Here is a 13926-nt window from a genome sequence, read left to right as displayed (position 1 = left end):
CTGATTCACAGGGCCCGTTTGTACAGTGCTGTGCTTGCATCCAGGATCTGCAGCATGGTCGTCACTTCGGCAGCCTGGCTCAAGCACTCAGATGAAAAGGAGGTTTGACTGCCTCGATAATGCCACGAACGCCGCATTGGCTGCTACAAATTCGTCGTTGCTGACTCTTTTCAATTGCGAGAAACGGAAAGTTGTCCGCGACAGGCGCGATGAATCGAGTGCCTTTAATCCTGGGGGGTTAAAGGTTCTGTCTGTGCTCTTTCAGTTTGGCTTGATAAGATATGTGCTGCTTAACGTCAGGAAGCTACGCCTTAGCTGTAAGAATGCCGTCATGTAGTACTGCTATGAGTTACTTTCGATCTCATGGGCGCCGACATCGCACCGTTGCCTTGATCAAAATGACTATTCAGGCTAAAGGACACTAAACGCCAATAGGATGAGTGAATTCCTCAATACAGTGAGGACATGAGGGGCGGTAGAAAGCTGAGAAGCTTGATTTCTATGTAGATTGCGTTATTAATAAAACAAAACTGGCTAAGCAACTGGGCAAAAAAACACAATGAACTAGCGAGTACGCCTGATGTTTTGAACGCATCGTTGGCTTCACAATAATATACCACAGCACAGGTGAGATAGCAATAAACTACATGTTGTTGCAATGCCCGTTACGAAAATAGTCGTGCGGGTCAGGTGCGACTTTTACCACAGACGTGAATTATTAATGTACACCAGTCTGTTATTCCTTACGTCAGAGCGAAGAGGACAACATATTCGAAGCAATGCATGCAGAAACGGCCAAAATGGACGATCAGATTTTCGCCACGAACGTGTCACGTGGCATCTTTCATTACTTTATTCTTATTTTATTCCCGTTCAGTACACGGCGCAAAACAATTGGTCCCGAGCGCATGTTATACGGCGTGGCTAACATTTAGTGCTGCCGCAAGATAGGTAAACTCCAATGATTAAAATCGGAGGAGTATTTCTTGAGGCTTGTGGGTGGGGTCCTCATTCCAGGGCTGGACTGGCTTTAGCTGTCAGACGGATTTGTTTGATGAGGGCTCTTTGGTCCTCGTTACGATCGCTGGTCAGCATCGCCTCGCACCGCTCAAATGACGTGTGCTGCGTCTGTAAGTAGTTCGGCTTCAACCCGCATCCCCACGAAATGTGGAAGAGTGTTGGGTAGGCTTGGCGCCATGGGATGTGTCACGGTATGGTGTTGGGTGCATGAGGTGAAGTTTGTGGAGATGTGGGGAAGTGTTCATTTGGATCTGACGGCGGGAGGTAGCGTCCTGGGTGTCTAATTTTGTGAGAAAGGAGGGTATTTTCGGCACTGGAAACGCTGGAACTCTAAGCGTTCGTTGTACGTGGAGGAAATAGGGATGAAGTGGAATGCGCTCGATGCCCCGCTTGGTTGCTTGCTGCTCGAGCTAAAGCGTAACGTTTGGTTTGTTGTACGATGAGTTTCCGTTCTTTGCGCTAACAGCAACTGCAGTTGAACTTTGTCGTGCCCAGTCGCCAGAATCGGCACAAGTAGTGACCTGTCGTGCACTACACAAACCGAAGCGCACGCCGACTACTGCTTACAAGCAATAAACTGCTTTATCTTACAAGTTCTTGGGTGGCAGTGGTAGCTACGAACGCGAAGGGGCGGCTTCTAGAAGTCTGCTTTCTCATTTCGCGCCCGAAACTCGTAATACTTCTCTGCAGTAACTTTTGTGGGGAAATGTAAAGCCACGCGAATCCTTGTTTTGCAATAGAATTGCACTCCACTGGACTTGGAATTTTTCTTGGCACATTTCCAAGTTCCTTCATTAAACTTGTCGGGCCCGAGCGTACTCGCGCCGACTCAAGAGGTTCCAGTAGTGTTGCAATCGCGACGCTGCATTTGTTAGAGTTAACTATTCTCGTTGCGTCAAACGGGGTCGTTGTTATCAGTTCTTTTTTTTTAGGTAACGGCACTTGAGAACATTTTCGGGACATCTCAACCTAACGGCGAAGTGCACCACAGAAGCTGGACGAAATGTAGTAGCATTGCGGTCAAAATTGTACTTTTGCCACGTGATTTAGCTCTCAGCTGGTCATTCTGCAGGCTCGCAACCTTTGCTACAGCTTTGAACAGTAGTGTCGAACGTTTTGTACCAGGATGCAGCGCGCCAATTATTTGAATAAATGTTTTGAAATAAATGCGCCAGTTTGAAGCAATCACACGCGAATTTAAAAAGCACTGGCAATGTTTTGAGAGCGTAAACCTCTAAGCGGCTCATAAGGGCGCAGGGCACAAGAAAGGCGCTTGAAAACCTCAACCACAGAACGCCTGCCGTCTCGTGTCATATGGGAGCCACCGGAACCACGTACTGCGTACACAGAGCAGCTACAGCCGCAGTTATAGCTTGCAATACAATAACGCACTCCTTTCCTCCTAACCTTTTTTAAAGCAATGTTCATTGCCTCAGGACACAAAAGGGTATGTAATGATGGATGACGAGGATGCTTCGGCCGCTAAACGTCCCACGCCCACCTCTGCCTTAAGAAACGAAAACAATGAAGGACAGTTCTTGCACTACAAATGATTCGTTTACCTCAGGAACATGTTACCATCTTGAGATTTTCTTTCGAGCCCATATAGGAGTTTGAGATTTTTCTGGCTTACCGTTCAAAGCAGAGAGTGAACTGGCCCACAGAGTAGCCTTAGAACGACTAACCGATGTTCCCCGGAAGCATGATGTAGCCATTCGTAGAAGTATTAAAGATTCACACATTGAAAACCGTACTTTTCAATTTTTTTTCACAAATATTCCTCGTAAAGGACTTCGTATAGATCACCATGCACGAAAAGGAAATGCTTCCTTTTTAGATCATTTGAGAGAACCCCTTTAATTTCATTCTTTTGGTCCTTTCAGTGCATCGCTCTTGTTTGTGCGTTTTTTTCTGAATTGCAACCGTAAAGAAATGCTATAATTAGTTGCTGAGAAAGTTCACGACCCAAATAGAATTGAACAGTAAAATTGACAAATACATTTTTCTTCATAAAACTGTTATTTATCAACAACAAAGAAAGGCTATCGATAAAGAAGAAATGGCGTTTAGCGCACGTGTCGATACAGCAGAAGAAGAAGCAGAGCCCAGTGTCGAGTTGGGTTTTCTGTCCGGTCCTGTGCCACAGCATACGAATCTGCGTTAAGCAGCTCGGGATCCCAGGGGACACGCGGTATTAGCCACGGACGGTATGTACCTCCTTTTTGCTACATCATCAAACAAAAAGCGGAGCGGCAGAATGCCTTCAGAGAAGGCCCTCCAGCCAATGGCGTCCACCGATTCTCATGAATTTGCGGTTAATCCGATTACGCCGGGGTTAAGCCACTTTTAGCTGCTAGCCCCTGTGGTGCCATGACGGAAAGTCAAAGGGGATTAACCTCGTCTTCATGAGAATCGGTCAGAGCCATTAGCCGGACGACCTCTTTTGAGGGCTATCTGCCGCTTCATTCTTGAGTTGTATTTCATATAGTCAACAGTGTGCCGATGGGAAAGTCGGCAGATATTCTAGAATATGATGAAAGGCAGTGCGTTGACACAGGTCAGTCAGCCAAGGATACAACTATGCGCTAAGATTCTAAATTGGGCTAGTTGATTACCGGATGCGGAGATATTAACTAGCGCAAAAGGAAATACATGGACAGTAGTTATGCTACAAGACAGCTGTACTGTCCGTGTCTTTTTTTTTCGCTAGTTATTAAGTCTGAATACAGTGGGCTGTCTCATGTCAAGGCAGTGTTTTCTCATCCCCTTTCAGTTCTTGGTATAATGTAATACTGGTGAAGTCTGACTTATGCAATGGGGAGTGGGACAAATTTTTCACGCTGATGCTTTTTCCTAGTTCCTGGCTATATTAAGAATGCCGGGGCGATGCTCGTTGACTTGCCAACCAACCTGAAGAGTCTGCAGAAGGCTCTTTCGTGTTTGGATCTACTCTATGGATCATGCCCCTTAAACGTTTTACATTTGCAAGTGGCGATTCATCTCGATAATCGCTAATTGCTTCGTCTTGCTCATCAGTCTCACTACGCCCACTGCAGGGCAATACCCTCTCCCATACCTCTTCAACTAGCCCTGTCCTGTGCCACCTGCGGCCACTCTAATCCCCGCAAACTTCTGAATCTCGTCCGCCCACCTAACTTTCTGCCACCCTCTTCTAAGCTTGTCTTCTCTTGGAATCCAGTCCATTACCATTTACAACCATAGGTTATCATGCCTTCTCATTACATGCCCTGCCCAAGACCATTTCTTCCTCGTGATTTCGATTAGAATGTGATTAACCCGCGTTTGTTCTCTCACCCACTCTGCGCGCTTTCGGTATCTTAACTTTACGCCTAGTATTTTTTTCCCATGGCTCGCTGCGTTGTCCTTAACTTAAGCTGAACCCTTTTCGTTAGAATTCACGTTTCTGCTCCATAGGTGGATGCCGGTAAGGTACAGCTATTGTATACTTTTGAGCAATATTGGTAAACTGCCATTCATGATCTGAGAGAAACTGCTAATTGTACTATAACCCATTTTTACTTTTATATTTATTTTGCTCTCGTGATTCGGATCTGCGCTCACTACCTGCCCTAAGTTGACCTCTTTTGTTAACACTTCCAGCGCCGTGTAACCAATTTTAAACTGCTCTTCCCTTCCAAGACTATTGAGCACTACCTTGGTTTTCTGCATATTAATTTTTCGACCCAATGTTCTGCTATGCCTGTCTAAGTAATTGATCACCCTTGGCAATTCATCTCTTGAGTGACTTAGCAAGGCAGTATCATCGCTAATTGCACTGTTGGGATTATCGTATGGCAAGCCTGTAGTAACGTTCTTGCCGGAGTTAGCGAGGAGTAAGCCAAGTCATCAAAATTAAAAGCCTGCGCAATATCTCGTCCATAATCGGCGGCATCGCGACATTTATGTTTCCTCATATTAAACCAACAACACAACGAGGACATTACAAGGACGTGAAAACTGTAGCTCAAATCACAGAGTGGTTTCTTTAGGTGCATATGGTCCTTTCTCACCAGAACCATAATGTGGCCTCAAGTGCCAGCCGTATTTCCTCACGAATTACCAGTCAAACTGCTGCGTCAAGAATGCTGCATATGGAAATCTCATGCAAAAAAGAATGTTTTTAAAATCACTTTGCGACCTGACAGCCAAGTCAAGTACCTTAGCCCGATACCAGTTTTGAAAGAAAATCCTACAGGCACTGCCGTTGCTTGTTATTCCCAACTTGATGAAAAATTTGGCTGAGCGGCGAACTCATGTCGAAATTATTCTTGAAATCAAGTCAATATACCTTACCTAATTCTTTTCATGAGCTATAGCCGTTATGGTACCTTTAGCTTTACCGGAAATAAGCTCCTGCTCTGAGCAGTTGTTATATTCTGAACCATACTGTCTTTAAGACGTAATTTAATGAAACGTAAGAATTTAATGAAACGCGCTCGTTAAGTACATAAAGATGAGTATTCTTTCTTCAACGCAAATGCAGGTCACGCACCTCGCTATTACTATGGCCACGACCGTCTCGACGTCGAGTACCTCCTCCCGCTCTCCCGTATCTCCATCTAAACAATCCGCGTCTGGCAAAGGCTCCACTGCCGCCCTCGCACCAAAGGCATCCAAGAAGAAAAGCAAGAAGAAATCTTCCAAGTCTAGTTCAAAGAGCCAAAAGAAGACCAAGTTCAGCGCTCAGCCGTCTCGACACCGCCGAAGACGTCTTCCCTCGGGCACTTCCGCGTCCAGCCGGCGACGCATGCGGCCCAGCCAGCTTTCGTTCGGCCAGTTTCCCGCCTTCTTCCAGCGGCATCCTCTCCTAGTCCCCAGCATCTCTTCGTTTTACCCTCCTGGCGCCTCTCCGCTGGCCCCTGGAACTCCCGTCACCATCCCCGGCCTGCCGCCTCTCATTGCTGGCAATCCAGTTCCTCTGCCACCGGGAGCCTTCCAGCAGTCACCGTTTCTAGGCGTAACGCCCGCGGCGGCCGCGGCATTCCCCTTTCCTGTACCAACTGGTGGCGGCGGAACGCAGCAGCCCATCGTGCTGCCCTTCCCCATCCCGATGCCGATGCCCATGCCTTCCCCGGGAGCATCCCACGCACCCATCGTGATACCGGCTCCGCCACCACCACCCCCGGCGCCGGCAGCGCCGATGCCGTATCCAATATCGGCACCCGCGGCGCCGCAAGGGGGCGGCGGCGGCGGCTCGGACACGATGGCGATGATGATGATGATGAAGGCCATGCAGCAGGACCGCCAGACCACGAACGACCAGCGCGAGCGCGAGACCGAGGAGCGCGAGGAGAGGAAGCGGGATGAGGAGCGGAGAGAGCGAAAGAAAGAAAAGGAAGAAGAGAAGAAGCGGAAGAAACAGGAGAAAGAAGAAGAGCGGAAGCGTAGGAGAGAGGAGAGAGAGAAAGCGATGGAAGAGCGGAAGAAGGAGATCGAGAGGCTGCAGGAGGAGAACCGGCGCCAGATAGAGGAAGCGCAGAAGCAAGCGGAAGAGGCGGCGGCTAAGAAAAAGGCCGAGAAGGAGGAAGCCATGGCTAAGAAGGCTGAGGAAGAGGAGGCCAAGAAGAAGCAAAAGGAAGAGGAAGAGAATGAAAAAGAGAAGGCAGCGGAAATGGAGAAGGCGGAAATTATGTCCGGGGGAGACCCTCCGAAAGAATCGCCTCCTGAGGACCCTATGGCGGGTGCACCTGCCGCTGCACTTGAGCAGCAGCCTCTCATGGCTGAAGATCCGTATGCGATGGCCTACCAGGCGCCCCCAGAGAATCTACCTGCTTTGGATCTCGGCATGGATTTAAAGTGCGCTGCTTGACTATACATTCTCAATAAGAACGCGATTTTTAGTTATTATCGGCCTATGAAGATTTTTCGCCTCTCTTTGATGCCAGAGGAGGAACAAGTTTTTTCGTTGTCCTTTTCTTGTCTTTGCGGCAAGCGGCAAGCTTTTTACCTGCCTTATTTTTCAAAAAACTGGCTCGTTTTAATGCTCGATCAATTTCTTCGTCTCGTTGCGTTGATAAAGCTAGCGATCGAATCCTTCTCAGTTCTCGGTGGCCACTATGAGGGCAGTGTCTGAGTAGCGTATTGCACATACTGTGTAATGAGTCCCTTGAGGGATCGCGAAGAACAGAAAAGAAAATTTATTCTCACTATTTCTTCAGATACAGCTGCTCATATAAAGATATTTCAGTTTTTTTTTTTTCAAAGCTGAATGGTGAGCAATGTTCATAGTGCTAAAATGCAATATTCTTTGTTCTTAAACAAAGCATAGGTTAAACTAAATACTACAGGCATAGAGTATATTCCAACATGTATTTCCTTCTCCTTCAGAGGTGTATTTTATGTACGGTTTCAGCACGAACACGTCTTTGCTTATTTTTACCGCACTTCTCAAGAATACCTAACCTGGAACAGAGTGTAAAACAGGGTTTGCGATGCACGTTAAAGCGCGTCTCTGATTTGGCTGATTGGCGCATATTGACAACACGAGAAAAATACAACAGCGGTTAAAGAACACGCATGCAATAAAAGAGAGCAACACCAGGACTACACTGGAACACACTTGGTACAACCAGTTGTGTATAGAACTCGTTTTCCAGCGTCGTCCTGATGGCATTCTCTCTTCTTGTGCGCTCCCACTCCGGTCGCTTTTTCCCGCCTCGTCACTTAATTTGAAACATGTGCAGTGATCGGCAATGGCTGTTCAAGTGGACGCTGCTTCACTGCAATATTGTATTCACGCACGAACTGCATGCGCCGTGTTTCTTGTGCTCCCAACGCTGCACTTCACACGTCTTCTCCTCAGCAGTCGCATTAAGTCCATGCAAGGGAGACATTTTTTGTCTAGAGAAAGTAACCTCTAACATCCGTGACTATTTCTCTGTTCGCTGGCAAGTTTACCATCACAGCAACATAGAGTCCCCGCTGTCCTGGTTTATGGCTATAGTGTGAATTGTGTCCTTCTATCTACCGTTGATGGTTGCTTCGATCAAGCGCAGTTTTGCTTAGTGGCTTTTTCAACTATGACGTGCTCTCTGGTTACCTCCTCTCTGACCTAATATCCTTCCTAAAATATTGAGTTGAAGCTATGTACCGTATTTACTTCTTTTCAGCCCGGCCCTGCAGATGAGCGAGCCCAGCAATACCGGGTGCATTCTCTGCTTCATCCTGTTCGGCCTGATCGCGTTCCTTGCTATCGTCGTTGGCCTCCTCTACCTTTTTGCTCCCGAAGTGCTCCCCTTCTTACGTAAGTATTAACGTTAATCTACAAAGACATGCCGGACTACTCTCGAGTTTGAATTAGAGTTTCATTCACTTACTCGACATCAAATATTGCTAATATCGTACTGTTGACAAAGAACTGGAAGAAACGACGTATTTATTGACATAAGATGTTAAATGGTAGTTAGTGACATTTTATAGAGGCTCGGGTAAATACGCTAAACAGCACTGCACCTCCCTACAAAGGGCAAATTTTGGGGGGAACGAGCATGCTTCTAGTGTAAGCTCTATATACTGTCGCTTTTCGCTTCCAAATGTACTAGAGTGTAGTTGACTAGCGTCCAGCGAGTTGAGACACTAACGTATTATAATTACGACTTCACAAGACAGGGTTTAAAACCCGTGATTAAAGTGTAACTGCAAGGAATAGTACGCTTAAGCGTTGATGTCGCTCCTGTACTGAAAATATTAGTCTGTGCTTGCGTGGTTTCGTTCTCAACAGAAAAGGAGGCATCAAGCGCAGCAGCCGAAACAACCGGCGCAGGCTCACTCAGAGCCGAAGTCGACGGCATCGACAGCATTGCGATAGAGGGTGGCAAGGTGCCCTCGGCCACGGTGACCGCGCGCAATACATCGGCGGGCGCTCCCTTGCCAATAAGGGCGGGCCCTACAGCGCGTGAGCTGCCGGAGGAGGCAGTGAGCACTCCAGAAGTCAACACCGTCGAAATAGCCCTCAACGACCAGCACTGGGTCGGCGCCGGCAGGCAAGTCGATAAAGGGAGATCAAGTACACTTGGCAATGCTGACTTCGGGCGCAATTTGGACAGCCTAGGCCCTCGTTCGCCACTTCCTCTATATGACGTCACCGAAAATGCTACAGCTGACCTTGCGAGACAAGAAGGAGCCAGCTCCGTACCTCCCGTAAGAAAGCTCAAGGTCGGCCACCGTGGTCAGGCAGTGACGCAAGCGACCGCGTTGACGTTCGGTGCCTTCCTGGACCGCAACTACAGAGCGAACCTCAAGGCCCGCCTTTTCGCACAGGACTCCTCTGAGAACAGCGCTTCGGGACAGGCAGCTTCGCAGAGGAACCAGTCCTTCGCCTACGCAGACATTTGGGGCGATGGTGAAGACGATAAAGCCGCCACGAGTTTCACGTTTGAAGCGAGCACGAAGTCTGCGATACGGGAGTTGCTAGATAGCGTTCACAACGATAACAATCGCCTCATGGACGTCCGTGAGAGCCAGACCTGGCGAATTCCGGCGGAAATGACTGAAGCGGCGTTTGAAACTCGGAGCGAGAACGCAGAAACGATGGCTGCCGAGTTGACAACCGAAATCGAAACTATGCCGGAGCGTGGCTTGACGCTGGAGGATTTCAAGATTTACCGCTTCCCAGGCGCCAACCAGTTCACCGGAGTGTTGGAAACAGCATTTCAGCAGTTCAAACGGGCCAAATTGAAGCCGGTAAAATAGGTCTACGCATTGCGGCTTCTTCAAGGCCAAGGCAAGCTACGCAGTATCTAATGCGGACAGAAACGCTCTAATTTCAGAATACCTTCTTTTCTTTACTTACTCGATATTTGTGTTTTATCTGAAAAAGTAGACTATTGCTGCGTGTTTGTGATGCGCCAATTGATCGCTGTATTCGTGCTTTCATGTTCGTAAATCTTTTGCATCTTTTAATATACGTGTTGAGACAAAAGAAGGCCTTGGAGATACGCCGAACGTTGTGGAGCGTTCCTTGCTGACGAAATTGATAACATTCGTGCGTGCCTGAACTCCATCTTGCTCCTTTGTCTGTGATGGGAGGGGCGGTCGCGCAATCAGCGGGGGTGAGACACCAAAGCAATGAATGGACTCCTCGTGTTAATGAGATTTATTTGTCTACTTAACAAAATGTAGTTTGAGCCCTAACGCGTACTTCGAAAAACTCGGAAGTTAGCTACAGTTTTAAACGACATCGCACTAACTTCAACTCTACTAAGGCTGACGACAGGTGTAGCTAATTAGATATGTTCTGACGCAGTTGCAGAGGGAGAGAGTCCGAGAAAGGCAGAATTCTGTCATGGTGACATCTCCGCCGTTTGCATAATAAATCATTTCTACCTCTTATTTCGCTGGGTCTGACTTATCTCTACTAGCTAATCAATTATGACTTGCAAATTTGAGTTCTGATACTTATTTATTTTCTTTAAAAAGCTTGAGGAGGCACTTAATCTCCGACTTGAGGGTATGACGTGATAGCGTTATGTTCCTTCAGTGGTCTAGGGTCCTCTTTGCATGTCATTTCGCCTGGTTGTGCCTGCATGCTCTTATATAAGGAATTGGTCACTCTCTACATTAGCAGATCGCGGAGGGGTCCTTGTACCACTCCAGGCGCTGTAGTGCAGCGGTAAAGCGATTCGTCACTGCTCCGGCAGGTGGCTGTTTCAAACACAGCCATTGGTGGCGCTTGTGAGACCCAGGTTTTTCTTCCTGCACAACCTATCGCGACAAATTGTTAATTAAACTGGCACCTACCACGGCGGGAAGTTTTCTCGCCATCCGAGGGGCAGGTTGCCACCTGCTCCGGGGCGACTGGTTGTGATGACGTCGCAAGCTTACGTGACCTAGATGGCAGGTGGATAACGTGCTTTTTCACTCACAACGTCGACGACGGATTTTATGCAGACAAGAAGCCTTAGCGCTCTCGCGTTAAAAAAAAATTCAACTTACAATATGAAATACGAAACGAAAATGCATCAGCAACCTTCCGTGGCGAGGTGTCAGAGCGTGCTAAAATTATAAAGCCTGTGACCGATGTCTTGATGAGGGTTGGTTTAGAGAAACTGATACAGGTGATATCATTTCTCTGCAGGGCTGAGCTGCCTTACCTCAGGCGTTCTTAAGCACTGGTAGCCACTTTTTACTGATAAATACTGGTTGCTTTAGAGCAGCTTTTGCATGTGCAAACGTATTCTGGCAGCATATATGTGAGTCTTCTCCAGTGATCGAAGAGCAGAACACAGCCTTTCGGTAACGAACAAGTGGAGATCGACACCCGTATATAACATATAAGGTTATTGTATTTTATGTAAGTAATTGTGATTTACGGGGTAATTGTATCATTTTTATATTGCTGGCAACCACGCATTAATAGCTTTAAGCCTAAGTGCGGACATGCCTAGGGTGACTGTATGACATACCTGTAGGCACATTCTGGTGCGCGCCCAGCAGTGGCCAAGTGGTTGAGCATCCGCCTCGCATGCGGGAGGTGCGGGTTTCGATCCCCAGTGCCGCTGGGTACCCACCGGTGATACAATGGGTACAAGCTTTTCCCTGGTCTGGTGCTCGACTTATCTGGGGCGAAATGCTTGGAAAATGGGCCTTTGACCCCACCTTGAGTAGTTGAAAGTACCTTGAGCAATGGTGCTTTTTGGGCATAGATGCCCTTGCGCCATAAATATCCATAATCATCAAGATAACATTCTGTTGTTTAATCTGCCTTCGTTTCACTTGACCTGCATTGGTCACCGCGACGAGAGTGTGCGAGTTAAGAAGACTGTACGACTTTAGACAGACGCCTGAATATTGGCGCTTGAAGCTTGGCTCAGGATTCGCAAGGACAACGATGAAACTACGCTCTGGGACGCTGGGATTGGGGGCCGACTGCTGTCAAGGTTCTACACCTGGGTAAGCTGGACGAGTTTTTCCGCTGTGGGAAGAGGTGAAAGTTATCGAACGGATGTCAGTCATCAGCGACACCAAGAAAGAACGCAGCAATTACTGACAAAGCCTAATATACAGCGTGTATGACCTAAGACTTTAGAAAAAATTTTTAATAAGCTTTTTGAGTTAGAACAGTGCTTTTTTCAGCATAGCATTGTCAGCGATGTAGTGCGTCAGAACACGGTTAATACGTGCTAACTGGAACGCTGTTTAGCAAATAATGAATATTTAACTTTTCACCATTACTGTTACGCTCCTTAATTATTGAGAGAGAATTGCGAAAACGCGGTTACCCTCGGCGCTGTGGCCCAACAAATATTTTTCTGGATCGCTTCAAAATACATGCGCATTCCAGAGGCTTGCAGGCAAAGCAACCTCTGCAGTGCACTTAACTCGCCGAAACAGCCAAAATTTTGTTTGGCCACAGCGCCGAGAGTAACCACGTTTTTTGAAATTCCAGCAACTGATTTGAATATCACTACGCTGGGCTAAACACCTCTTGATAATTAACGAACCTAACAGTAATAGTTAAAAGTTAACTCTTCAATATTGGTTTAACAGCCTGATAGTTAGCACGTATTACCTGTATTCTGACGTACTACACCACAGACAATGCTATGCTGAAAAAAGCGCTCTTGTAACTCAAAAAGCCAAGTTTTGAACATTTTGCATAAAGTCTTAAGTGAAACACCCTGTATAGGTTGGTACGTAACGCGACTATTTTTTTACCGAAAGTAGAAGTAAAAATTAACGCCTGCAGCGCCTCCTGTATCGCACGTTAACAGGAGTAATCAGAATCATGCGGACGGAAAGCTTGGCATTGACATTGCACTCGAAAAAGCAATCTCACTCCTTGCCTTCGTTCTAGTGATGTACTATCAGCGTCAAATTAAATGGGAACAGCGGAGCACGTGTCCAAAGGTCCAGTTTACTACATCTGCCTGTCGCCATCAGCGATATGCCCACTCATCCGGTTCGCGATAGTTTTGCTTCTGTTTTCTTTGGCGTTCATTTTCTCGCTTTTTCAATTCAATTCAATTCAAGAAAAGCACCACATTCGCACTTTACACCGATGCCAGCTTGTTGAGGGCGGTTTGGCTGGCGGCAGCAGCTCTGTCCCGCATGGGTGAAGCGTGCGTTCTTATCTGCCTTGCCTGCAGCGCTTTGATATCGCTTACGCCATCTGCTTGTTTTCAAAGCCTGGTTGGGATTTAGAGTAGTTAAGAAGACACTTTTCTTTCTCTTTCTACCTTGCCAACTCCCCTTATGCCCTGAGACAATAGAAACCGCGCTGCGGAGGACCTGTTCGAACCAGTGGTTGCGACGAATAGTGCTATCTTAGAGCATCGAGTGTAAGGATGGACTTGCCTTAACCTCATAGCCAGCTGGCAAAAGAACAGGCGAGCGCTTGGAGGCGACTCCAGACAAACATTTATCTTAGTTACATATCATAAGCAAAGTTTACGGAACAGCCGACAGGGCCACTTGTCCACTCAGCAAGGAGGCGGGCACACTGTGCCGCTCCTCGTGTGGCTGCAAACGATAGACGGCAGTCCCCGAAATAAAAAAAAAAGAAGACATTGCAGTAGCAGAGGGAGAAGGCATTTCGCGGCTCAAACCTGGAACACTAGTGACGCATGGCGGACCAGACGAGAGCTGCTGCAGACTTCGTAGGGGACGTGGACTTGGGGCTTCACCCAATCGCAAGAGAAGACTTCACTTTACTCAATACACGTTTTTCATTCATTCATTCATTCATTCATTCATTCATTCATTCATTCATTCATTCATTCATTCATTCATTTTCTCCTCCAAATTCCTCTTTTTTTCTTTTTTGGCACAGGTTTGCTGATAGCCTAAGGCTTACATAAACAAATCACTGAAGCAATAAAGTGATAAATTATATAACTCATCCGTTAATAATGCTACGATCACCGGGAAAATTTGGCCGTTCGGTAA

General features: G+C 47.1%; 1 protein-coding gene across 1 annotated transcript; it reads left to right on the top strand.

The window, feature by feature from the left end:
* The first annotated feature begins 6217 nt into the window (after window positions 1–6217).
* On the top strand, window positions 6218–10105 carry LOC144097059 (uncharacterized). Its single transcript, XM_077629846.1, has 3 exons — window positions 6218–6837; window positions 8151–8284; window positions 8762–10105. The coding sequence occupies exons 1-3, from the start codon at window positions 6245–6247 to the stop codon at window positions 9730–9732; spliced, it is 1698 nt and encodes a 565-aa protein (XP_077485972.1). The 5' UTR covers window positions 6218–6244; the 3' UTR covers window positions 9733–10105.
* The last annotated feature ends 3821 nt before the right edge of the window (window positions 10106–13926 follow it).

Source organism: Amblyomma americanum, chromosome 7, assembly GCF_052857255.1.
Source record: "Amblyomma americanum isolate KBUSLIRL-KWMA chromosome 7, ASM5285725v1, whole genome shotgun sequence".
NCBI classification, from domain to species: Eukaryota; Metazoa; Arthropoda; class Arachnida; order Ixodida; family Ixodidae; genus Amblyomma; species Amblyomma americanum.
The sequence above is the reverse complement of the archived record's forward strand: the minus strand, read 5'-3'. Positions and strand labels throughout refer to the sequence as shown.

Coding starts and splice junctions, on each gene's coding strand:
- LOC144097059 (XM_077629846.1), top strand. CDS start 6,245: ATGGCGATGATGATGATGATGAAGGCCATGCAGCAGGACCGCCAGACC. Junction 6,838..8,150: donor GATCTCGGCATGGATTTAAA/GTGCGCTGCTTG, acceptor ACTTCTTTTCAG/CCCGGCCCTGCAGATGAGCG. Junction 8,285..8,761: donor CGAAGTGCTCCCCTTCTTAC/GTAAGTATTAAC, acceptor CGTTCTCAACAG/AAAAGGAGGCATCAAGCGCA.